Below are 27,136 nucleotides of genomic sequence, written 5' to 3'. Positions count from 1 at the left end.
TTAATTAGAAAGTTATGGAGTATACAAACCGATCATAGAGGAACAGTAGACATTTAAAAAGAAGCTACTGTTTTTTCAAGGTTCTTTGTTTATTTATTGATATTCTTTGGGAATATCAACATGTGATCATTATACATGTTCTCTTGCCTAGATTGAAGCCACGCAGAGGCAGCTCCTCCATTTGAGCGGAGGAGCGTCCCCCCAAAAGCCCCAGTGCTGAAAAATAAAACAAGAATAAAGTTTATTTTTCTGCAACCCGTTCTGAACTAAGTCTCAGGACGGGGTGGGGCCAGAGTGGCAGCAGCAGGGAGTTGTGTGCTTTAACCCCTTGTATGCGCACGACGCCTCCCGGCCGTCATGCATCACGGTGGGCGTGTGTGCATGACGGCCGGGAGCCGTCGTAATCCCGCCCACCGTTTATTTCTCCCGCACAGCGCGGGAAATAAACCAGCACCCAAGGGGTTAAAATGTGCATGTCACTTTGGCCGTCCGTCTTTTGCGACCAGCCAGACATGCGCATTTCAAAGTTCTCTAACCTAGTTGTCTTAGACAGCTGGGTTAGAGAAAATGCAGGCCTTTGGTGCTGTTAGGAGTGCTGGGAGAGCCTACTCTATCCAATCCTGGCGCTGCTTTCATGCTGTGAAAGCAGCGCCAGGATTAGGTAGTGCCGTTTCCTGCATCAGGAGCTTCTTGGAATACACCTGAGGGAGGAGGACGTCACGCTGTGATGGTAAGGTAAGTGAAGTTATTTATTGATTTAATGCCCCCCGCACCACCACCTTTTGTACAAGCCAGTTGCCACTGAAGCCAAGAAGAGAAAATGCAGTGTCCTGAAATCCGGCTGTACTTGGGTGGATCAGTCATTCACAAATGTGCCGTTTATCCGCTTGATAAAACATTAAAAAGACAAAAAGGCCCGTTCTAACATGCATGTGCCAGTTGGCTGAAATGAAACAGAAGCTGTCACCAGATCATATCAAATTTGTACTTCCCATGTCAGTTTCCTACAAGGGTAGAAAGGAGCTCTCTGTCCAAGGGTGTTAATAGACAGGAAGGCAAGATTTGGCTGTCTTGTGGTCCCTTGCTGTTGACTGCAGTTTCAGACAAACACTTCGAAGGAAACAAAGTATACCTCTGAGGTTCTTGTGTTTTGTGTTCTTCGACGCTGAAAGGAAACCTTTTGTTGTAAATCCTGCGGAGTGATTTACGAGGGTAAGGGACTCTTTAGTCCTGCCCCTTAACAGAGCTATGTGCCAACGTACCTAGAAGCCATTGTTTCTACTGCTCCAAGCTAATGCCTCAAGGAAACGAAAGATTATAAGCCTAACTCCGCAGCTCATATCGAACTACTGTCTAACCACTGCTGCTGTTCCAAACTAATGTTTGAAGATACTCTGATAGAATTTGTCCGGAATCAAATAGCAGTCTGTCCAATCGGCTAATGCTTCTTATTTTCCTATCATGTGCATGTTTAACAGATAAGGATGTGAGCCTTCCTTAAGGAATCTTATGAACAGTTGTCTCTGGTGCACTCTTTCGGGTCATCAATGGAGGCTATCCTGTTAATCCACTTCAGACCAACCTACTTATGGGGAAATTTGAAAGCCTGAACGCTTCCATGCCGTGGGGAGAGAAACTAGAGATTTCACAGAATTCAGTCATGGAAAGTCAGTGGGAACCTAGCTAAAGGAACTATCTTTATTCGCTGTTGGTTTGTTTTTTTAATTTTGTGCAGATGTTTTCATAAGGACAAGTGATGGAAACACAAAGTGATCTTTGGACATGGGCAAGGAGGGTGATTCTCTGGGTGAAAGGGGTGGCCATGCTACAACTTGCAGTAAAAGATAACTTCACAGGAAATAATTAATGCCACCATAAAATCAGTTGCATACATTTAATTACACTGCTTAAGAGCAAAACACAAGCCTCATGGGGGAAGAGAAATAAGTGTTCTTACTAGGATCAAAAAGGCAGTAAAAACAATAAAAATGAGTATACTGCAGTGGATCCAGGGGTGTCTTACATTTGATCTCTGACCTTTTAAGTTCATTTTTAGGTGATGTTCCTGCTTATTTTTTACTTTCATTTCTCTGTGGCAGTTTCTCATTCAGATTGTTATCGCTGCACCAAGGATGCCTGTTGAATCATTTTTGTTTATCCAAACATTCTGATTATATGCACAGTGAAAGGCAGGATATGCTCCTAATCTTCATGTGAATCGCCCTGCGTCTCTATCAAGATCGCATAAAGAAACACATTACATTTTACCACCAGCTCAAAAGATTTTGAATCAAGAGTTTTGTAACTTGTGCTAGACGAACTGCATGACTACAGTGATTATTTGACTGTTTTATAAAAGAGGAGCACGCAGGAATTGGGGCACATTCTAGACCTATACAGATTAAAACATTCCATTACAATATATATATATATGACAAACCGTTGGCCTAAATACAAGCTTTTAGGAAAGAAGCCTACCCAGATTCCCGACCAACTTTTCTGTTTACCAAAAAGAGATTACCCTGCCTTCATGAACTCTGCTCTATTACTGTTGATTATATTGTGTGTACATTAAGTATCATTATGTCACTTGTCTGCATCTATTTTAGTTGGCAGCAGAATGTTGTAGGCACACACGCGAACTGAGTAGATCACACCTCACATGAACGGGACCTGTAATCTATGTTCTCCTGTTCGAGTTTGAACAATTGGATATCACTGTAGTCAGACTTCCCAGCTCTACAGTGTCTTAGTGTACCTTCTTGTATGGGAAGATTGACATGGCTCCCATAGAAGATGCGTTTTCAGATAACTAGTTGGAGAGGTTCTCATATTTGTAGAACTTTCAGTGTGCTTTTATGTGACAGTGACATATTTTCAGTACACTTATTCATGCTATTTCAATGGCTAATCTGCAACACTTTGAAAGGCATTTCATCCCAAGTAGAGCAAGGAAGTAGGGTGCACACAATAAGATACATTTCAGAGATGACTCCTCTTTTGTGCAATGTAATGGTCTTTGAAACAACCTGGAAACAGCTGTAATGAGTGCTGTGAATCATTTTGTTTCAGTTTCAGGTCACATGCCATCCTGGCGTGAAGGATACAAGTTACAAGGAGATCCATCTTCGGAAAGCCTCTTGAATTCATCTTCCATCTCACCTGAACACAGAAGCCCCCACACCAAACAAACATTACTGTATCTTCAGTGTGACTTCAGGCAGTGGCAATGCCTTTAACTAGGTTCCCCGTTTGTCCCACCCATAGCCACTTAACAGCCATTTGTTTACTGTTAAGGGGATGGAGGATTGCCAAGCCCTGCAATCCACAGTGTGTAAACTGGTCTCCTGGAGCCCTGTTTAGTTTTTGGTTCTGCCTCTGCCATCATGACCCTTGACGCCTAGTGGTAACAAGGGCAGTGCCAGCAGAGCAAAGGTCAACTTTGCAAGGATAACAGCTCCTACACAAGGCTACCCTTATTTGACATTCATTTGGTTGAGCTTCACAAGACTTAGTTCCATCAACTCCATGGCAGTAAACATCTGGAATTGTGTTATTTGTCCTTATTACAATATCTTAGAAAGGATTCGATGTTTGACATATTTTAGACAAGAACTGTAAAGCAACGAATTCACTTTAACTGAGGATACAAACTAAATGTTAACCAAGCACTGATAAGGACAGTCATTTCTGCTTTTGTGTTGTGAAAATCGTTCTCAAACTTCAGATGGACTTAACGCTGAACAGGTACCACATTTGGAACAGTAAAAGCTTATGTTGCACACAAGTGTTGATCAGTGGTGCAAGCTTCCCACAAATCTCAGACACACGCACACACAAAGACCACCTGTAGCTCAGGTACCAGCAGTGCAAGCTTCTCTCATACAGACTGGGGGAATATTTGCAGTTGCAGAGAAAGCTTCCCTCTTTTAAAGCAAGTGTAGCAAAACTAGCAGCACAAACGCTCACAATCACAAAAATGTAATTATTCAAGTTGCATGAAGCAATGTGTTCAGGTAACCTGCAGCTCAATTAAATCTGGTTAGCAGAGACATTTGTAAACCAATATTTTGTGGTACGAATGGACTTGTTACTGACATTATGATTAGAACTTTTTTTATAAGCACTTGCTTTTCAGGAAATAAGGTATAGAAGTGGACAAATATTTCATTTGAAGCACTGCAGTCTGGTATGGTGTTAAAATATGTTATATTTAAAGTTTGTGTAGTTTAAGATGGTAAGAAAAATGTAATGGAATAAAAGGTATGATTTATATTACAAAGTAGACTAGAAATAACTAGGATAACAATTCTTTTACAGCATAGTCCGATATATGTTGAAGCTCCTGTGGTTAAGGTACTGTAATTGTTACAAGGGGGGCATAAATTACATGAACTTTACATTGTACCAGCTAATTTACACACTAGATGTCCATTACTTGTGCTTAATTTGCAAAACAAAATACGCAAGTGCAGGTAGCTGAAATACTTCTTAGCAGCATGCAGCTGATGCTGCTGAATACTGTGCTGGCCAAATACCAAAGCTGTCTGATAGAGAATTATAACAACAGATTTCTCAGCTTAGAATTATCTCCAGGTGTCAAGACTGGATCTGAAACTTTTTTGTGAGCAGTACAACTCTGCATGGCATTGTCCACGCTGTAAATTACATGCACGGTGCTTATATAGGCACCAACTCACCACGCCTGTCTGCACAGATCCAGAGAAGAGCTACCCCTGGTCACTTTTTGACAGACCTTTTTCAACCTTTTGTTGAGTTTTTGAGATATTGTCTCCTGGTGTGGCAGGATGTCCGGAGGAAGGTTGGTTTTAAGCACCGAGGAGCCTGTCCTTGGCAGATCCACACCTCATCTACCGCTGGTGTCTCAAACGTGACCACCACGCGAAGACCTGTGTCAATTGTTGCGCTTTGCAACCCAAGGCCTTGAGGCAGCAGCTCCCCGAAGCTCCTTGCCGCTCAATGTGCAATGCCACAACCGTCTCCATTCCAATTGAGAGGAAGGTCCCAAGATCGGTTGCGGAGCCATCAATCTTTGCCGATGTCGTTTGTGTAAATCCCACAAGAAAAAGAAAAACAAGCTGTTGAAGTCTTCGCCTCATCCATCGAAGTCATCTGACGAGACGAGGAAACATCTGCATTAAGGGCCTTGCTCAGAGGTTGAGCTGGCACCTTGGCCATCTCCACGCCTCCCTGAGTTCCCTGGAGATGGAGATACCCCCACCTAAATCTGTGAGTTTTAGGAGGCCATGCACCTCATGTTTGGGTGTCCCGACACCGCTGGCGTGCCTTGGGGCCCCGCGGGGTCAGAAGCGGCCCCTACTGGGTTTCGGCCAGCAGGCACTGCGCCAGACGGCCCCTTGCATCCATGGATGGATCCGGACCAACGCCGGTTGAGCCATCTCAACCCTCCCCAGTGTCAGTCTCTTTGATGACGTCTTTGGCACTGCCCCCATTCGCATCCCTGACTCCAACACGGAGCCGGATGGGCATAGTTCAACGCCGACTGGAGCCATTCCCTCCAGGCTGGAGCCTGAGCCCTAATTCTATGGGCTGGCGCTTGATGAAGATTGGGAAGAGGCCTCTGTACTCTTATGAATACCAGCCCATAGACACTACTGAGGACAACTGCTATGAGGTTTGGAGAATGCCAGTAGACTGGACACCTCCCCAGATACTGACTTGATAGCTCCTCCTACCATGGCTACGGAGGAGGCAGCCTCATTTGTAATGGTGGTGGCAAGGGCGGCTGAGGTTTTGGACTTTATGCTTCCCTTTGTGGCCGTCAAGACTAACGTCTTGACTCAGATTCTTCAACACTGAACTGCTTCTCCATTTAACAGAGCCCTCACAGATGTCCTACTCGGCCTGGTCCAAGCCCTGCACAGGGGCTCCTGTGAAAAGGACAATAGCCCAACACCATTGCCCACCCCAGAGCACCCCGAACTTCCTCACCCAAAACCCCACCCCAGAGAGCTTGGTGTTCCAAGCCTCCATGTCCAAACTAAATCCTGGTGCATTGTTTACTACTCCACCAGACAGGGAATCCAAGAGGTGGCAAACCTTAGACAAGAAGATGTTTTCTTCCGCCAGCTGGCACTGCTTTTGGTAAATGCTACATGCCTTTTGGGCCAATACTCCCACTTACTCTGGGACTTTGTTGCGCAGGTGCTGCCTGTAGTCTCAGAGGAGGCCTGGGCCTTACTCTCCCAAGCTATTGCTGAAGGGAGGGACACAACTAAGTTCTCCATTTGTTATGGGTTGGATACGACCAACTCACTGGGCACAGCGGTTTCATTATTGGTGGCCCTTAGGCGCCTCTCCTGGTTGAGAAGCACTGGTTTTTCAGGGGATATCCAAGGCTCACTCATGGACATGCCCCTGATTGCTCCTGTCTCTTCAGAGACAAGCTGGACTCCATGCTAGAGCGCTTCAAGGACATCAGAGCTATGGACAGGTCCTTGGTCATTTCCATGGCCCCTCGCCAACCACATTCCACCTTTTGCGGCCACAGGAAGGTCTTCCAGCCACGTCTCTACCCACCCAGCCACCACGGGTTGCAAGCTTCACAACCCCTGCACGGCTGAGGATGTGGCACCCACAGGCTTATGGGTCAGGTAGCCAGAGGTCGGGCAAGTCAATCACTCCCCTGGCAGCTGCATCTTCAAATCTCCTTTAGTTTGCCCTCCAAACATCATGGACTCCCAGTGGGAGGCAGAATACGACATCACCTGCGCCAATGGCGGTTGTTAACATCTGACTGCTGGGTTCTCCAGTTTGTCCAAAGGGGCTACTCCCTCCCCTTTGTTACTACCGCTGCACCAATGCCCCCTAATTGTAACAGGCAGACGGAGGACTACAACTCCTTACTCTGCCAGGAAAAGGCAACTCTCTTGACCAAGGGAGCCATAGCGAGGGTGCTGGCTTCAGTAGTAGGTCTTGGTTGCTATTCTGGCTACTTTCTTGTGCCCAAGAAGGACGGAGAAAGTCTTCCTATCCTAGACCTGCGCCTTCTCAATTTCTTCCTGCAGAAGGAGAAATTCAAAATGCTTGCGCTCTCTGAAGTCCTGTCTGCTGGACCTGGGAGACTGGATGGTAGTGTTGAACTTGCAGGATGCATATTTCCACATCCCCGTTCTGGCTACCCACACATGTTACCCGTGGTTCACGGTAGTCTACGAGCATGTTCAGTTCACCGTGCTCTCTTTTGGCCTTGCCAGCTCCTCTTGTGTGTTCACCAAGATGATGGCGGTGGTTGCAGCTTATTTACGGAGATCACAGGTGCCATTCGTCCCCTACATTGATGACTGGCTGTTGAAGGCGAACTTGCCCAAGGCAGTCCTCTCCCACCTTTAGACTACGACTGACCTCTGGCACTCTCTGGGGTGCCGAAGTCACACCAGACCCCTTCTCAAATGCTCCCTTTCATATGGGATGTCCGGGCTCAGTGCAGTTTCAGGTTTATCCGAGCAGCGTGTCCAGGATATTGAGGCTATGATACTAATGTTTCAGCCTCTAGCCTTGATTTCGGTGAGATGGACTCTGAGGTTTCTGGGTCTCATGGCCTCCCTCATCCTGCTTTTGACACATGCCTGCTAGCCTATGCGGACTCGGCAGTGGAACCTGACGTTCCAGTGACCGCAGCATCAGGGTAATTTCTCTGACATGATCCAGATCTCAGAGGGCACTGGAAAAGATTTGCAGTGGTGGTTAATGAACTGCATTTGGTCAGCGGCAGAACCCTCTCCCTTCCCCAACCAGATCTAACATTAGTGACCGATGCATCACTGCTGAGCTGGGGAGGCAATCTGGGAGAGGTGAAGATCAGCAGAATCCGGATTCCACATCAACCTGTTAAAGCTCCGAGCGATCCGATTGGAGAGTGGAAAGGCTTTCCACTCTCCATCAAGGGAAGGCTGGTACAGGTGTTACCTTACAACACCACCGCCATGTTGTACTGCGACAAACGGCAGGGTGGGGTTGTGGACCCTCTGTCAAGAGGCCCTGTGTCTCTGGACTTGGCTGGTATGTTGGGCATTTCCCTTGTGGTTCAACACCTGACAGGATTGCTCAATGCCAGAGCGTACGAACTCGGACGAAGATGGCTAGCGGATCATGATTCGCACCTCCATTTGGAGGTGGTGAAAGTTCTCTTTCAGCAGAAGGGAGAACTCTGGTTAGATCTGTTTGCCACCGCTGCAAATGCGTCATGTCAGCACTTCTGCATGCTGGAGTTTCCAAGCCGGCTCTCGCTCCGAGACAATTTTTGTCTTGAGCGGAGCTCAGATGTACTCTACGCCTTTCCACCCATACCACTCCTGCCAAAACTTCTTAAGAAGGTCAAGAACGACCAGGCCCAAGCCATCCTTGTGGCTCCGACCTGGGCTTGGAGAGCCTGGTATGGCCATGCTGTTGAGCATGGCCATCAGTCCCCCGATCAGGCTGGCACTTCAGGAGGATCTTCTGTCGTAGCAGCAGGGGAGGGTTCTGCACTTGAACCTGCCAACACCCTGCCTTCATGCATAGAGATTGAGCGGCTACAGTTGACAGCTTTCAACCTTCCGCCTGAAGTCTGTCTTGTTATATTGCCAGTTCATTGTCCCTCCACCGTATGCCGGGCGTTGGCGCAGCTTTGTGGCATGGCGCACAGCCAAATAAGTTGACCCTTTGTCTGTTCCCTCTTTCAAGTCTTGTTGTTTACCTCTCCCCTTGCCCAGCAGGGCTCTGCATTGGGCACCTTTAAAAGGTTACTTATCTACCATCTCTGCTTTCATGCGGCTGCCAGATCAATCTTCACTCATCAAATCCCCCAATGTAAATAGTTTGCTTAAAGGTCTGCAGCACGTTTCAACCAACTCCAATCGTAATGCCTAAATGAGACCTTAATTTGGTTCTTACTTTTCTGATGTGCGCACCCTTTGAGCTGCTTCATGCCTGCCCTCTGAGGCTTCTCACTTAACAAGACGGCCTTTCTGTTGGCAATTACATCTGCCCGGCGGGTCAGTGAACTGCAGGCCCTGTCATCTCAGCCGCCATGTGTCTTTCTTCCCTGACAAGCTGGTCCTGCGGACACGAGCAACCTTTTTGCCGAAGGTAGTCACCCAATTCCACGTAGACCAGCCCATCACTTGGCCTATCTTTTACACTCCTCCTCATCTCTATAAAGAAGAGGAGAGACTCCACGGAATGGACACAAAAAGCGCATTGTCGTTCTACCTTGACTGCACAATACCGTTTGAGTGGACGTTCTACTCTTTGTGGGATATGTCAGGGCCAGGAAAGGCTGTTCAGAAACAAACCATGTCCCGATTGATCATACTGTGCATTAGGATCTGCTATGCATTGGCCAAGAAGCAACCTCCGGTTGGCTTGCAAGCTCATTCCATTAGAGCAAAAGCTGCGACGACTGGGTAAGCATGCAGAGGTCTGATCCTGGACATCTGCCAGGAAGCAATGTGGGCCGCGTTGCACACATTCACCAAACACTACTGCCTGGACAGTCAGATCCGTCGGGATGGGCACTTTGCCCGTTGGACCTTTCAAGTCATTCTGGTTTAAATCATGTCCGCAGACCCACCTCCAGGAAGGTATTGCTTGTGTATTCTGAAGTGGGGAATCTGGGGCCAGAAGTATCAGATGAACAAGTTACTTTCCTTCGGTAACGCTTTATCTGGTAGAAACTCAGTCTAGCCACAGATTCCTTACCAACCCACCTATCCTCCTCGCTCTGCAAATTGATTTTAGAGTTAAGGGCTGTTCCCCTTTTCAGGGTCCTAGTTCCACACTCCAGTGGTTAGTGTTGTTTGTGGCTCCGTGCTTCTGGTGTGGAAAGTTGCCAAAAGAAAACCACATCAGCGCGCTGAGGTGGCGCCTGTGTAAGCACTTAGTACATCATTTCTTTTGCCAATGACGCCACATGGAGCTGAACAATGCCATCTGCTGGCACGCAGGTGTACTGCTCACGAAAAAAGTTTGTATCCAGTCTGACGCCTGGGGATAATTCTACGGTGACAAATCTGCGGCTAGATAGTCTCTACCAGATAAGGCATTGCCGAAGGTAACTAAGTTGTTTGTTTAGTCTTCATTCCATTTCGTGCTCCTTCCTTCCAGTGCCCTATACTTCCTGTCGCTTTATCTCACTGTTGCAGGGGAATTTTCTTCCCTCCTTTTTCCCCTTTTTACAGTTTCCCCAACCTACTTGTCGTCTTCCTTTCTGTTTTCATAAGTTTTTTCACTCTAATGGTAAAAATAAATCCTGGTCAAAAAATTTGTGCCAGTGCCCCCGACCTGCAGCCACCACCACCATCAATTAAACACTGACCTGCATTACCTGGGATAAAATATTGTATAATAGTTTGGATTCAAACATAAATAATCTGTAGCTTGTTGTGCTGAGAATGCAAAGGATTAAAAAATGGTTTCCTTACAGAGTGGGAAAGCTGGTTGATTCTAGCATGGACATCCAAGCGATCCAGCTTCCAGCCCTGCAGTACCAGCATGAGCGGCGATGCAATGATTGGGGCGCAGATGACTCCAGCAGCATGAGTACCATGACCGATATGACAGATGACAGTGGTGCCCTTATCACGGAGGACTGCTCCAGCATCAAACTCAACACTGGGGTAAGTTTCATGAATTCATGAGCAATGGGATACCGGTGATGCTCTGTATGTTTTTTTATTACAAAAACACACTGGTCCCTAGAAACAATACTTTAGACATACAAAACAAAATGGCGAAGAAAATGTATTCAAAGGAGTTTATGAAAATCGATTTCAAGACACCTAGCGGTGCAGTGAATATTGGTGCAAAATAATTGTGCTTAGTGTTCTCTTTAGAGGTGATAAACTCAAGTGATAAATAGTGATCAACAATTGTATCAACAAACACAAGAACAGCACGACCCTTTAAATCAAATCTCAACAATCATATAGGGTCCTTGTTTTTAAAGTCAACGGTGTTTCAGTCCCAATAAAAATTGGGGGATCATCTTTCAGTCTCGGGGGGGGGGGGGTGTGGGATACAATGAGCCTGAGAGAGGGATTTTGAAAGGTAATGCAGTTGCTAAGGTAGGGGGTCCTTGGTGACGAGCCTCAGGAACAGGGTGGCTGGGAATGGCCTGAGCTGGAAATATTATCGATACCCACGGGGGGCTCCAATAAGCCTGCAGTCAGAAGCACCCATGTGGTCTGGGTCTCAAGGCTGAGTGCCAGATTCCTTGAATCGGCCCAAAAATGAAGATCCGCTGGTAGCGCTGACTGGCAAGATGGAATACTTTCGGGACAATGAGTTCTGGATTCTTCATAATTAGGGCTCCCGGTTTTATTGTACTTATTTCTTTAACATTTCCTTCTGTATTTATCTATATTTAATTTTTGGCCATCTTATTGGTATTTATCCATATTTATTTTCTGTTATGAGAAAAAATGGTGCCGTAAAAGGTATAATTCCACGTTTATTTCACTCTTGGACGTGCACTATACATGGATGCTTTCATCACTAACCCCTTTTTCCATTCTGGTAGGTAAGTGAGGGGTACTTTCGTAGCCATACTAGATCAGTTAAGCATACTACCTAAGGCTATCCTGTCTGAACTTTTTTAACTCAAAAAGAATTGTGGGGGAGTGTTGGCCTTTAGAAACATATCTGGTTTGATGAGCAATTGAATGGTCTGGGCTACAGTCTACAGTCTTCAAAGGAAATGCTGTATCAGTCAAGTCTAAAACTCCATAGTTCATTGCATTGCATGAATAACCCACTTAACACAACAAGAAAACAAATATAGCTAAATAAAATAAGAAACAGATTAAATTTCCCTGGCCGACCCAGACAAGCCAGCAATGCAGTACAAAGCACATGGATAAATGAAATTACATATTTGAGCATATTTCAACATAGATAGCCAGCATGCACCAAAGACTTTTCATGAATAAGGAGAGAGGATATGACCGGTATATTGTTAGGGAGAGTAAATAATTTGTCAATCTGGAATTCTTTCATTCACTTTGATTTTTCATTGATAAGTTTCTTTCAAGCATATCCCTAAGTTGTGTGCTATTAATAATTAATCTTCTGTTACCTAAAGTAAACTTATCACATCTGCAAATGTTCCAGACCAGCTATTTATGCCTCAACATTTTGCACAAGAGTTTCTAGTGTAAAAGAAGTGGGTTGAACAGCTGCAGATAAGGTCTCATTGAGTGTTTATCTTAGTTAATTTTTATGGGATCAGTTGTGGCCAATATTCCTAGTCTCGATATTGCTTTAAGTTTAAGCTGTTCAGCCAATAAATTTGCAATGCTAGACTCTGGGGGGACTGCATCCTGAAATGGAAATTTGCACCCTGACATCATATCAGTCTAGTCACTGCATGCCCACAGATAGTGCTAGCGAGAGCGGCTTTCAAGTTGACCTAATTTTATTTATTATATATATGTTGGCTAGTTGTTGAATAGTCCAGAAACCAGACTGGGTAACCGCTAAGTTGATTTAATTCTAAAGACCAATAGCCTCTTTTTAGAGAATTGATGTTCTGAAGAAACAGGAGATTTTTAATTTTCAATACTCAATTATCTTTATCTTTTTTTTTTAATGTTTGTTTAATTTACCTGACTTGAGTATCCGATTTTGGTGGGGTTCCAGCCTACTGTATGTGTTCCGGTTGCTGCCACTGATTCAGTGGGTGTTGAGGGAGGTCAAGATGTACAGAGCCCAGCTCCTGCTCATAGCCCTAGACTGGGCACGGAGGTCAGGTAAACCTAAGCCTAAGCTCTTCACTTAGGCTTCCTCTTTGGAAGGATTTGCTGTCCCAGCAGAATGGCAGGGTCCTGCACCCTAACCATAGCAATCTACACTTCCATGCGTGGAACTTGAGCGGATACAACTGAGTGGTTTTGTGCTGCAGACGGAAGAAGTGGAACTGAGCTTGGAGGCTTGCCGCCCTTCCATGCTGTCCATCTGTTCTGGCTGCTGGGCTATGTTTGTGGCTTGGTGCAAGGACCCGAACAGTGCCTCTTTTAAGGCTTAATCATCGGATTCCCTCTGCTTTATCTTTGACTCGGGAAGGCCTTAATGTGGGCACTGTTAGATGTTACTTTTTGGCGTATCTGCTATTAGGTTTTCAACTTGTTTGAAAAGCAGTTACGATTTTGTGGACTGGAGGTATTTTGATGCCACCTTGGTGGTGCCTATTCAAGGGTTCTTTAGGTTTCTTGTAACTTGTGAATCCAGAGATGCTCTGGTCTACCTTTATGTAAAGAAAATCAGGCAACCATCTGGGGATCATTTGAAAAAGAAAAATATGCCTGGAGACAATTAATGTTGTGCCTGATTCAGTTTAACCTCACTAAGAATTAGAAAGATCGTGTTTTTAAAAGGCCCTGAATTCATCCCAACTTTTGGTTTTGATCACATTTTATTGTTTCTACAAGATTATCTCTATACACTAAGGCAAAATATTAAATTGTGTTAGGTTGCAAGGTTAGACATGAACTACAGCTTTGGCATCAGACTTTAGCCCACTTTGATAGCTGCTTGTTAGTACTGAGGATTTTTCAGTGACATCTAATAATACAGCACTACATTCATCCGCAGCCAAATTACATGGATCTTTAGTGCTCAACACTCACTGTAACATCCCACCTCCCTCATATCTCTCTCTTTTTCTCTCAGGTCTACCTCTGTGGTCAACAATTCTACAGTATGTTCATGAAGCGGGCTGTCTACAGCTGGCGCAACTGGAAGATGGTGGTTGCGCAGTTTCTGGTGCCATTGATCTTCACTGCCTTTGCCCTGATTGTAGCTAAGACCTTTCCTGGCCCTCAAGACTCTCCTGCACTGGCTCTGGGCCTGAGCCCTTATGGCCAGACTGTGGTGCCATATTCACTGACAGCTGAAGCTTCGCCATTGACGCAGAGATTGGCAGCACTCTATGCAGGACAGCTTGGGGCACACAAGGCATTGCCACTGGAGGTACTGGGTAAGTGGGCCAGTAAAATGTGTGCATTTTAAGGGGACTTCTCAAGTTTGAGGGTTTTACATAATATTTTTCCCAAATCACAGTATAGAGCCATCACAGCATTTTACAATTCTTTCACAATTAAAGGTAAAGCACGGTTTTGGCACATATTAGGACCAACAGTGAAGTGTGTGCTTCCAGGGCTTGTATGCTCTCCAGTCTTTCTTAGCAAGTGTTAAGCTAATGTTTCTACCAAGGTATTTTGTGTGTTAGCAGAGATCCATACTTTATATCTTTGTGTGAAAGGTAAAGACGTACTTCCTAAACTATTGGCTGCACTTTCTTCGTTCTCCGTTTCAGTCTCTGCTGTATTAAGTATGAACTTGCAGCGCCGCTGTCCCTGCTGTCTCTCATATGCCCTAGTAGTACGGTTCAGTGTATGAATTAAAGCTGTTGTATGTATGAAAGGAACTTAAAGCCATTCTCAGTGTGTTAATTGTTCTTCATATGAGGGTAGCCGATGTCTCCTTTATGATGTGAAGTGGCTTTCAGTAACAGAATATGATGTGAAAATGAGTAAGCTATGTGTCAGCTCTCTGGGTCTCATTTGATTACTTTAATCTTTTCTCTACTGTTCCCAACCACCTACTGGTGGGACTAAATAATACTTCACTTGCAAGCTAAAGTGGTTTTAGGTTTATCAATGCCATGCATATGTATGCAGAATGCTGCACATCGTTTTCCTTCGTAGGAGTACATCATTGCCATTTAGCTTTCCTTCACTCTGTTCATTTATTTGGATGGACCCCATCCTTCTTGCACCGTGCGGGGTTTGCCACCCTGCTGCTTGTTTCAGGTTTTTATGTTTTCCTCCTTTAACTTTCCATTTGTGCAAAAGCAGCTCATGCTCTGCTTTAAACCAAGGACATTCGGCCAGAATTAGTATGCTACAGATGACTTGCACAAATGATTCCTGTTTCTGTTGAAGTACTAGCCATCAGATTCATGCCTTATCCCTCATGTTGCTTATGCATAGAAGAGGAGTTCCTTTCCTGTCTGGGTTTGTTGATCATATGTTTCTTTGCAAGAACCAGAAGACAGGTACTGGGACTCGAAATCTGAACCCTGTTCCAGCTGTCCTAGGACTCGTCCAGTACCAAGGCCCTCTTCAAAGGGTCTTTTCACGTGATGGGAGGTTGGCATCAAAGGCACACCTGTTGACTTATCATGTGTGGATCCAGTTGACTCCATCCAGAAAGGCCTGGCTCCTGACGAGAGTTGAAGGCCTCCTTTATTCATCCATGCTCTGGTGAAAACATTGTGCTGTCATCTCAAGTCCACCTCTCTGTGTGCTGTGATGTCCCAGGTAGACTGTTCCTTGACAATGAGCATGTCTTCCATTCTGGATGTGTTTCTGTGTCAACCTGTCCATACGATGGTGTTGGTTACATTAGCACCATGAGAAGTACTGGCTCCTTTTCAATACACAAGGCATCCAACTTTTCTCGTGAGTTGTGGCTTCCGCATGGCTCCACTTTTTGGTGTGACATCCAGATCCTACTTGGTACCAGCTTAAGTCAACAAAGATAAAAACTCCTGCCCAAAACATGCCAAATTCCCGTTGCCTTTTATTTTTAGTTGAACATCACAAGTGCAAAAAAGTAGAGGTAGTGCTATACGCAGCATGCCTTCCTCACCAGTCACAAGTGCATGTATGAAACTGTAATTCCACATTGGTCTGAGGCCAAACAAAGCCCATGACATATTGGAATAGAATATGCCTTTAGTGACTCTCTTATCGAATGATTGAAAATGAGAAGCATTGATATGGAGGAAACCCAAAAGCATAGGGCCCATCTTTAGCAACCTCCTAGTGTAAACCAGTTGTTTTTGACTGTTGTACTGTCATAATGTACAAGAAAGGATGGCCCTATGGATGACTCTAGAAACACCAATGTGGTGGACTTTGACACTCAAGCAACCTCCTTGAACAGCTTCTTGACAACCCTTAATGTAAAGCTGAAGAGCATAAAAATGTTTGTTCCTTAGCCTTTGGCACTACTGCTTACTCTTATGTGGAGAAATCTCTATTGAACTTATTTCTGGCTAACCGCTAAACCTTATTCCAGGAGACTGAGGTTCAGTGATCTGGATACTAGTACTGGTGATGAAGGTGATATGAGCAACAATGAAGATCTGTTTACCAATTAGCAATCATAACAAATATCTCTTCAGGTTCTTACGACTGACAAATTAACTCTACCCTCAGACAATGAGGGTGTTTTGCTTTGCTGCCTTCATCTTCAAACTCAACAAACTTTATTTCCATATGGTGCTTTATATTTTAAGTGGGCTCGGGTGATATGGAAAGAGATCACATTAATCTATTTGTGTCAAAGCCTCAGATCACATGCAGAGGACACCTATAGGCAGAGACTCAACTAGAGCTAAATTTGGGGGTGGGGGGTTCTAAGAAAAACTTTCGGGGGGGAATTCTTCCAGCAATGGGCAGAGTGGTGATGCAGGGGCTCTAAGAAGGTGTGAAAAAACAATAAAGCCTCATTAACAAGCAAATGGTCTGTTAAAGACCTGTGAAGTACTCTGATGCGGATGGGTCCCACTTCATAAGGAATCCCTAGAAGAGGATTTTCTATTTGAGACGTTAAGAATATCACATAGGACAACACAATCTTTACCTATGTTAAAAGGCATGATGCGCCATGCTGATGAGATTTTTAACGACCACGTGCATTCCTGTATTTTAACACATAGGGTTGATAAGAAATACAAACCTCCCACAACTGATCCGATTTTTATCAGAGGACAGTTGCCTTTGAATTCCCTAGTTGTGTCAAATGCTCAGAAAAGGGAAAAATCCCAAACTACAGGGGATGACCCACCTCCAGACAAGGAGTCTAAGCTAATAGATGCATCAGGAAAACGGATAACTGCACAATCCGCCAACCATTGGCATATAGCTAATTCACAAGGCCTATTAGCTAGATATGACAGGGCCCACTGGGATGAAATGGAGCAGTTAATTCAATATCTCCCAGACAAACACAAGAAAAAAGGGCAAGAATTAGTGCAGGAGGGAAAACTGATATCGAGTTCATCTATCAGATGTGCACTAGATGCTGCTGATACCGCAGCAAGAGGTATTAATACCAGCATTCTTCTTAGAAGGCATGCATGGTTTTAAACCAGAGGTTCAACAAAACATTTTAATACCCCCTTTGATAAACAGAATATTTTTGGACCTCAAGTAGATGAGTCACTGGGGAAAATGAAAAAAGACGCAAAAGTGGCAAAATCAGTGGGAGTCCTTCAGTCACCATCTAATAGAGGTTCCTTTCCCTGCCCATTTTTCAGATGAGGATCCAAAGGTAATCCCTCAGATCCAAATGTGTCATCATACAGGTCAAACACACAACCCTCGCCATCAAGAGGATTTTATTAAGGTGGTTAGAGAGGGAACCATTTCAAGGGCAGAGGAAAGGGTACACCAACGTGTACCTCTCCAACTCCCAACAAACAGTGACTTGCTCACAATTCCCCCCGACCATTTTACACCTGTCAGGGGAAGATTACAACTATTCTTTCCCATTTGGCAATCACTAACATCGGACAAATGGGTGTTAGACATTATCCAACATGGTTATTGCCTGGAACTTACCAGCAATCCTCCCAATATTCCACCTCGTACTCACAGAATCTCGTTACAATATCAATAGCTTATCAAGCAAGAAGTACAAACTCTTCTAAAAAAAGGAGCTATAGAACCATCTCCTTTACAACAACAAGGATCAGGAGTTTACTCCCTTTACTTCCTAACTCCCAAGAAAGACTGGTCCCTAAGACCAATTTTAGATCTCTGAGCAATAAACCTATACATACTGTCAGAACACTTCCATATGGTTACCCTTCAAAAAGTGCTTCCACTTCTACAAGGCAACTTTATGTCCAAATTAGACTTGAAGGACGCAGACTTCCATATCCCTATCCAACCAGCACATCGCAAATACTTCAGATTTGTGATAGCAGGAAATCACTATCAATTCAAAGTACTCCCATTCGGAGTGACTACTGCACCCAGAGTATTCATAAAATGTCTAGCAGTAGTAGCAGCTCATTTAAGAAGACAACAAATTCATGTCTTTCCATATCTGGATGGTTGGCTCATCAAAGCCAACACACAGCAAAAGTGTTTACAACACACTCAAAATACCATAAACCTTTTCCATCAAATGGAATTTACAGTCTATGCACAAAAGTCCCATCTTCAACCCTCACAACTGCAAACCTATCTGGGGGCAACGCTAAACACTCACACAGCTCTAGCCTCTCCCAATGCAGTCAGAATTCAAAAGTTTCAAACTTTATTACAGTCTCAAAATAACCAAAACCTAAGAGTCAAAACTTTCATGCAACTTTTAGGAATGATGGCATCATGCATTGCAATAGTACCTCACACTATATTACACATGCGTCCTCTACAGTAATGCTTAGCATGTCAGTGGAATTGATCACTGGGTCAATTAATAGATCTAGTGTTGGTAGACAGCTGCACTCATCACTCTCTGCAGTGGTGGAGCACACAAAACCTATCAAGAGGGCGGCCCTTCATCGAACCCGTTCCACAAGCCGTGCTAACAGCAGATGCATCTCTCACAGGGTGGGGTGCACATCTCCACCATCTCACAATTCAATTGTCTATGGGACACCAAGCAAAAGAGTCTCCGCATCAATTACTTGGATCTGCTAGTTGTTCATCTAGCACTGAAAGCCTTACAGCCTCACCTCATAGGGAAAGCTGTCCTAGTCCGCACAGACAATACGAGAGCCATGTACAAGGGGAGGTGGCACACATTCTCTACAAATGTCACGCCTCTCTCGAACCATTTGGCATTGGGTGATATATCACAAAATTAATCTCCTTGCAGCACACCTTACAGGCATGCACAACCAGTTTGCCGGCCTCCTCAGCAGGATGCGGCAAGAGTCCACGAATGGGAACTTCATCCCCAAGTTCTCCTTCCATTCTTCCAAAATGGGGATTTCCCCCACATAAACCTCTTTGCCACAGCAGAGAACTCAAAATGCCCAGACTCCGCCTCCAGATTCCTACACCATCTATCCAAATGCAATGCCCTATGGATGAATTGGTCAGGGATATTTTCTTACGCTTTTCCGCTTCTCCCTCACCTGCCATTTCTGGTTCGGAAACTCAGGCAGGCATCACTCACATTAATTCTACTGGCTCCTTATTTGTTATTAGTTGCATTTACAGCGAGTTGGCTTAGCCTACACATTGATTAGACTACACCTTGCTGCAGTAGCTGCATAGCTGCAGAACAGACAACCTTTATCATTATATAAAGTTCCACTAATTAAAGCTTTTATGGAAGGTCTTAAAAGAAAAATACTACCCAGGGTACCACCTGCACCTGTCTGGAACCTTAACATTGTCCTCACAAGGCTTATGGGTCCACCTTTTGAGCCATTACACAATTGTCCATTACAATTTCTGTCATGGAAGGTTGCTTTTGTAATTGCTATCACTTCATTGAGACGTGTTGATGAGTTACAGGCATTATCCTTAGAAGAACTCTTCTTTCAACTTCATATAGATAAAGTAGTTCTTTATACAAACCCCAAATTCCTTCCAAAAGTAGTTTCTGCTTTCCATATTAACCAATCAGTTGAGCTACCTGTGTTCGTCCCTCAACCTGATTCAGTAGCAGAAAGAGCTTTACACACATTGGGTGTTAAAAGAGCACTATTTTACTATATTGATATAACAAAAAATTGTTGCAAAACTCAGCAACGTTTTGTTGCACTTGTTCCACCTCATAAAGGAAATCCTATCTCCAAATCCGGTATTTCTAGATGGATTGTTAAATGTATTCAAACTTGTTACATTAAAGCTAAAAGAACTTTAACTATATCTCCAAGAGTACATTCTACTCACAAAATAGGAGCATCTATGGTCTTTTTAGGCAACATTCCCATAGCTGACATATGTAAGGCAGCTACATGGTCTACACCACACACATTTACAAAACATTATTGTGTGGAAATATTAGCACGTCAGTAAGCTAATGTAGGACAAGCAGTGCTAAAACACTTTTTCAAACAACTGCAACACCCACTAGTTAGCCACCACAATGGGAGAATGCTGTTATATGTTACTTATCCAGTAAGCATCTGTTTTTGGCATGTAGAGCTGTAGATTTACATGCGCCCTCCCTCCTCCCCGGACACTTGTGGTTGTTGCAGTTCTTATTATTCACATTACATATGCATGGACATCTCTGTATTAAACTTACTCCATTCTCACCCTCTTGCGGGAAAACAATCCAACAATGGCATCGATGCCCATGCGCACCATCATCGAAAGGAGGTGTCACCTTACCTTGTGACTGGAAAAGACTTCTTAGACGGAAACCAACTTGCACACATCTGGCCCCAACAGTAGATGGCTGGAGTATGCAAAGCATGTGAACCTACAGCTCTACATGCCAAGAACAGATGCTTACAGGGTAAGTAACATAATCCTTGCTCTGTAAGAACAAATATGAAATGGCAGGCTAGAGCCAGGCATCAGAGTACAGTCTTGCAAAGCTGGTTTTAGTCTTGCCATTAAGTAACAGGACACCTAAGATCTGGGAAGAGGATAGAATCCTTGAGCTGAGAGGAATGGTGTGGCAATAAAAATGCTTTATATTTAAAAAAAAAAAATAATCAGATTACATTGTTTAGCTATATTGAAAATGTGTCACATTTACATGTAGTCTTTTATTTCCAGGTAACTTGGAGGAATATATTATTGGAAAGGCCACAGAGGAAGGTGGGGCCTTCAATGAGCACTGTGTGGCTGCAGCCTCTTTCATAGATATTGGTAGCACCACCATCATAACCGCCTTTTTCAATAACCAAGCTTATCATTCTTCTGCCTCTGCTCTTCTTTTGGCCGAAAACGCCATCTACAAGCTGCTGGCTGGAACCAATGCTTCCATCTCCCTCACCAACTACCCGCAGCTTCGGTCCACAAATGAGACTGCCAAGGACCAACTCAGAGAGTAGGTCGTTTCACTTTATTTTTTTTATGATGGCAATCAGTTACTTGTAGTCTTAGGAGGCAACAGTCACATGGAGTGGCAGGGGTAGTGCAATAATTGTCCCATTATAATACAACTGATAGCCCTAGACAATTGAACATCTTTTGGGATTTTACTTCTTATGTAATTAGACTATAATGATTTACAGCTGAAATCTGAAGAGGGAAGCGTGGCTTTGAGTTACTCTTATCCACTGCCATTCTTTCAGACCTTACTAGGCCCTTATTTTCTCCCTGTCTGGCAAAACTGTTTTAGGCAAGAAAAGCTTTAGTGCAGTCTGCTTTTACTATGTAGCAACTACCTAGTTATTGTTCTTGCCTTTCGGACTAAGGTATTCTCATTGACACTACAATCTCCATTACAGTGATAGATGTGCTTTAAAACTAATATAATAATAGTAATATTCCAGAAATTAAGCAGGAGGGCATGATCATTTTACATGGAGTAGCTTCCATTGAAAATTCATCTTGGGGTGGAGTAGAAACAGATCCAGATCAAGGTACTTGCACTGCAAATTGAAAATGGACCATTGAAGATCAGCCGGAGTAGGTGAGGGTGCACCGATGGTAGATTGTTTGCAGGTGCATGTATGCTGTTCAAGGTGGCGCTTGCATTATATATTGCCATGAAGGAAGAAAGTGCAGATCATTGGACTGATAGCTGTGAATGGTGGTGAGTTACTGCTCTACTAGATGCATGGGTACCCAGAGCAATTGAAAGTTTGGAGGCAGAAAAATGAGAGGAATTTATCATCTTAATATAATATTTGTATAGCCCCCGCCATGTCAGAATGGAATATAATTCTTTTTCTATGCAAGTTCCCATTGCATCCTATCACACATTTATTTAGATCCTAAGATAGTTGTAGAGTGATAGTAATATTTCAGACCTGCACTGAAATAGCTTTTTGTTGGCGTGTGGCTCTGAAATTCAGTTATAGTCTTGGGGGAAAAAAGCAAAAATGTAAACCATTTAAACTCGGTCCCAAACTAGTAGAGATGGTGTAAAGAATCACTGCCACAAAAAGCTGTGGCAGTAGGTCTTTACAATGACTCTTTCTAAGGTATACCATTTTGGAACAAAAACCTCTCTATCACTTTGGAAAACTATATTTGTGTTTTTCCTGAATAACCCTGTATTTTTCCTTCAGTTAGCTTGACAGTAATGTGGGCCCACTGGAGGTGCATCTTTCTATTTTTGACGCTGTCAACATCAGAACTGTGTTCACATGTCAAGGAACGACCCAAAGTGTACCTTCTTTCTGAGTGAGGACAATTACCGCCACCTTTATCCATGCTATGCAGTGACTCACAGCAGTGGCACCATGATTCCAGATCTGAGGCAAAGGTCTCTTAAATTATATTCCTCTTAGGTGGCTACCTTCCTGTTTTCCCCAGTAAAGACCATCCTTTGTACATAACTAGAGTCCTTTGTCTTTATTGTGTCCTGTCCCACCATGTACAATGTATGTTGTGCATATAGGGTGCTGTGTAGTTCACAGGTGGACTTGGGAATGGTGGGGTCTATATGACCCAGTGTCTGTTTACGTTTTGCACAAAATAGTGCTCTCCTTTATATCAGGTTGGCGTTTGAACATATCCACAAAAAAGAAACCCCTAATTCCTACAACACCTATGTTGAACAAATCTTCGAAGGCCTCTCTGAAGCATTCCATAGTCAGGGCCTTGATCTTTGCAAATCAGGAATTAAATGTAGGGTGTGTATATAAACTACTGACTAAAAGATGTTGTAGCTTAAAAAATAAATAGGAGATGCCTTACGTAAACAGCCACCAATAACCTGTTCGTAAATGTCACCAACTGGCTTCTCTTCTCATCATATGCATCATGTGTTCTCCTATGTATGCCGGATTATATATATATCTATTTATATATATTCCATACCAAAATAAAGGTTACAGGGACGTTCTAGTTAGGGTCAGATTTTACCATACAAAACCAGAGAAATTCAGCTGTTATAGTTAGCTGAGTTAACTATAACTTGCACCCCTGCAATGCACTTCTTATGACCTTACATATTACATCACTCATGACATGGTCAGTGACATCACTGATGACATCATCCACAGAATCTCTGACACTCCCACTCACACCCCCATATACCCTTTCATACACCCACTCCAGCTTCCACACTACCATTCTCAAAACCAATGACACACTCATGCCAGTACTTACACACCCACTCTCTGATTCATAGGTCTACACACACACACTCACTCACCCATATAACCACTCATGCACTAACTCGCTCTCTAATACAGCCACTGATATATCCACTCATACACCCATACAGCCACTCACACACTGCCAGTCACTCATACAGCTACTCACACACCTACTCACTCACCTAAAGATCACTCACACAGCCATTTGCTTGCCTATACAGTTATGCACACTTATTCACTTATTCATACAGATACTAACACATACTCACGTACCTATACATTCACTGGCGTAAGCACACACTCGCTCATACAGCCACTATCACAATCACACACTCACACATAGGCACTCATATACTCCAACACACACCTATACTGCCTTTCACTTATAAAGTTACTCACCCATATACCACTGACACATTCCTTCCCTCATGACACACCCATGTGCACACTCAGTCACCTATAAAGCCCGTCACTTACATACTCACTAACCCACACAGCCACTGACTTACCCACCCACTCATCCATGCAGGCAATTACACACTCTCTCACCCAGCCACACAGACACTCATACACCCATTCAGGTACTCCGACACCTAATCAATCAACCATACAGCAACTCACGTATCCACTCACCTACGCATACAACCACTTAGACACCATCTGACAGACTGATACAGACATTCTCAAAACCTTGTCACTCACATATACATTCACTGAGACACCTAATCACTCACATAGTCAGTCACGCACCCACTGAATCTTCCATATGGGTGCGCATACAGCCACTGATTCATCAATACACCTTGTTATATATGTTTAGCACTCATAAACATTTTAAAAACACTCAGTCACTGGATAATGTCATCAATGATGTCATTTGAGAGTAATCCGTGATGTCATTTGAGATTTCATAAGTGATGTCATCAGAAATGTCACTGACCATGTCATGAGTGATGTAATATGTGAGGTCATAAGCAGTGCATTGGGGGGGGGGCATGAGTTATAGTTAGATCAGCTAACTATAACTGCTAAATTTCTCTAATTTTGTACGAGTGAAATGTCAGCCTAACTATAACGTCCCTGTAACCGTGGGTTTTTTCACTGAATTTCTAAGGTTTTTTTAATTCTATTTCCTAACTATAATGTCCATGTAACCTTTGGTTTTTCCAGTGAAAAAAAATATTAATAGATAGTCTAATTTTGATCATCTGTGGTAGATAATCTAGTGGCGTCGCCCTTATGTTGCTCTATGATGAATTTCTAATAGTGTCTCGAAGCTTATCCCTGCAGCTAGTCAATGCTGGTTCCCTAGAACAAGAGAGAGTTTGAAAAGCCCTCTCTAGGTCCCATGACCATCAGTTACAATTGTGTCCAAAGAGCTACTGTGTACTTTGATCATGTTGACCTTAGCTGCATGGTTAAAAACAAATGAAATGTCCTGAACTAAATGTAATAAGCAGCCAACATGTTTCATTGACAAGATTCTTTTGGCAAATACATCAAGGCAAGAGTACCACACTATCACCCAATAATGCACTGCACCAAATAGCCACCGGGCCAATGCATACCAGTGGACATAATTGCTGTGTGCATGCATGCTATAAAACCACCTGCTGTGCCGGCAGATCCCAGTCTTGCATCTGTATTGATGTCAGAGTTCATTACACTTTGGTGAGGACAAAATCACAATTGGCTGCAGCGGATAAGCTTATGGAATCTATTAGAAATTCTCATCATAGATCTACATAAACGAGACACCACTAGATTTTCCTAACACAAAACATCAAAACTGGATAGGATATATCACTGCCTGGATAGGAGAAAGCCTATGATGAGAAGCGAATCCAGTTGGTAACACTTCCCAACTGGTTATTTCTGGCTCCTTAAGTGAGGCATCTCATATTTTCCTTTTTTAAGCCTGTATTTGTCTGTAGGTTGATATACACACCCCAGATTTATTTCCTCATTTTTAGTTTGGAGGGGCCTTAGAACGTGTGTTCAACATGGGGGGATGTAGGAGTTAGGGGTTTATTTTTTGTGGATAGATATTAAGTAGAGAATGCCCCTTTTTCTCCTTGATTTTTCCCTCTGTAATTCCCCTTTATTTATTTGGTGCTTGAACATGCAAATTTAAACGTAGTTTTTTATTTCCACCTCCCTTAAGCTGGTGAAGTTTCAGAGGTCCAGTAGGTACGCACACGGGTAGAAATTTTCAACTTTGACAGTTAGTATTTGAGATGCACTGGCTAGATCCCCTGTCATCTCTGACTTGAACGCAGACTCTGAAGGAACCCACAACTGCACCTTGACTTTATTGGGTGAGACCCTTGTTGTTTAAGTGTTAGGGTTTTAGTTTTGATGATGTATTTCTTTTTGTGCCTGAAGACTCAGCAGCTCAGACTTCAGTCTACTGAGTTGTTAATTCTTACTCCCAGAACCATTACAATTAATGACCAGAAACACAATAGCAAGAGCTAAAATTGTGTCATTTTTGTCTGGTACCTTTGTTGCATTGACTGGTGCATCAAAAGACTGTAAGTGCTATAGTAAAAGACTTAAAAAGTCTTGAAGCTCCATGAGCCGTCCTAGATGTAGCCCTTTCAGGATAACGTTCGGCATTATGTCAATGTGATATAAAGTCTTGCTCCTAGGTGCTATAAAATGTCTCGGAGTTGTTTCAGCTGCAGAATGTGCAAGTGTCTTCCAGTTTTCCCCATGCGTCAACATTTTAACAGTTCCTTGGCTGGACATTGAGCTTGAATGTTATTTATTGGGTCATGCTGTATCTGAGTTTTTAACCACTGTCACCCCCTAGAGCAAGCCTTAACTGGTAGATTTGAATATGGCATGAGACGTAGTCCCCAAAGACAGTAACTTGGTCATCCAATTGGAGAGCATTAGTATTGGTGGCCATCGGCATTAATGCAAAATCACTGTGCTCTCGAAGGATACTGCAAAGTAACCCCAGAATGTCACAGCACACCAAGAAAAGGGCTCCCAGAGTAGGATTATTGCAACATTTGTTTTGCTCTTTCATTATTACCGTTGTAGAAATAATTGCGTAAATTAGATTTTTCACATTTTCTGACATAGCATAAGCCGTATATAGTGGAGACCCTATTTCCTTTATACAAACTTTTCAGCTATTAGGTTTTTCCATGAGACTTGAGATCCAGCAATTATTTATTTTTTAATTCAGAAATAAAATTGCTGTTCCTTTTCTCATGTACATTATTTTGTGACTATGTAGAGTGTCAAGGATTTCTGATGACCCGCTGTAGGTCCTCTAACAACTATGGTGCAGGAAAATGTTCCGCTTGTAATGGCTGAGTGCAAAGAAAAATTAGAAAATTGCAAAGGGCTGTCTATAAAATTGTTTACGATGATGTACTCTTTTGGCCATATTACAAAAACGTTGCACTGTGGAAGAAACAGATCAGGGCAAATCTGCTAACATTTTCTTTTGCTTGTTTAATAGTGAGTGGAGAATTCAGTATTTCTACCAGCTTAAAAATTTTAAAAAACTGATTTAGAATTATTTTCTCCACTTTTCAAATGTGCAATTTTAAACTTTGGTCACAGCAAAATGTTGCTCCATTTTTATTAGAATAGTAGTAAGAACATTGCAAACGCAATATGTTTATTAAAGAGTCTTTGTGGACTAGGTTTTCTTTCTTAAAATATTTCACACTTGTAAAATACATTTATAACCAAAAAACATGTTCTATATGTTCAGAAAGGTCCTGCAAATAAATTTCTCATTGTTCTCCTGGTGCGAAAAGAAAACCTGTAATACAGACAAGTGTAAAATGTATTTGCTTATTTTAGTATTATAAAAAAGCATCATGGTTTTGC

At 43.2% G+C, this 27,136-nt stretch overlaps 1 protein-coding gene across 7 annotated transcripts in view; it reads left to right on the top strand.

Annotated features, from left to right (window-relative positions):
* Positions 1-27,136, top strand: part of ABCA3 (ATP binding cassette subfamily A member 3) — a 477,048-nt gene that overhangs the window by 359,966 nt on the left and 89,946 nt on the right. For all 7 annotated transcript variants that reach the window (XM_085632155.1, XM_085632148.1, XM_085632149.1 and 4 more), the window contains 3 exons: positions 10,448-10,640; positions 13,690-13,996; positions 20,784-21,057. In XM_085632155.1, the coding sequence (XP_085488281.1) occupies positions 10,448-10,640; positions 13,690-13,996; positions 20,784-21,057 (774 nt within the window). The remainder of the gene's footprint in view (positions 1-10,447; positions 10,641-13,689; positions 13,997-20,783; positions 21,058-27,136) is intronic.

This window comes from Triturus cristatus, chromosome 10 (assembly GCF_964204655.1).
Source record: "Triturus cristatus chromosome 10, aTriCri1.1, whole genome shotgun sequence".
Classification (NCBI taxonomy): domain Eukaryota; kingdom Metazoa; phylum Chordata; class Amphibia; order Caudata; family Salamandridae; genus Triturus; species Triturus cristatus.
The sequence above is the reverse complement of the archived record's forward strand: the minus strand, read 5'-3'. Positions and strand labels throughout refer to the sequence as shown.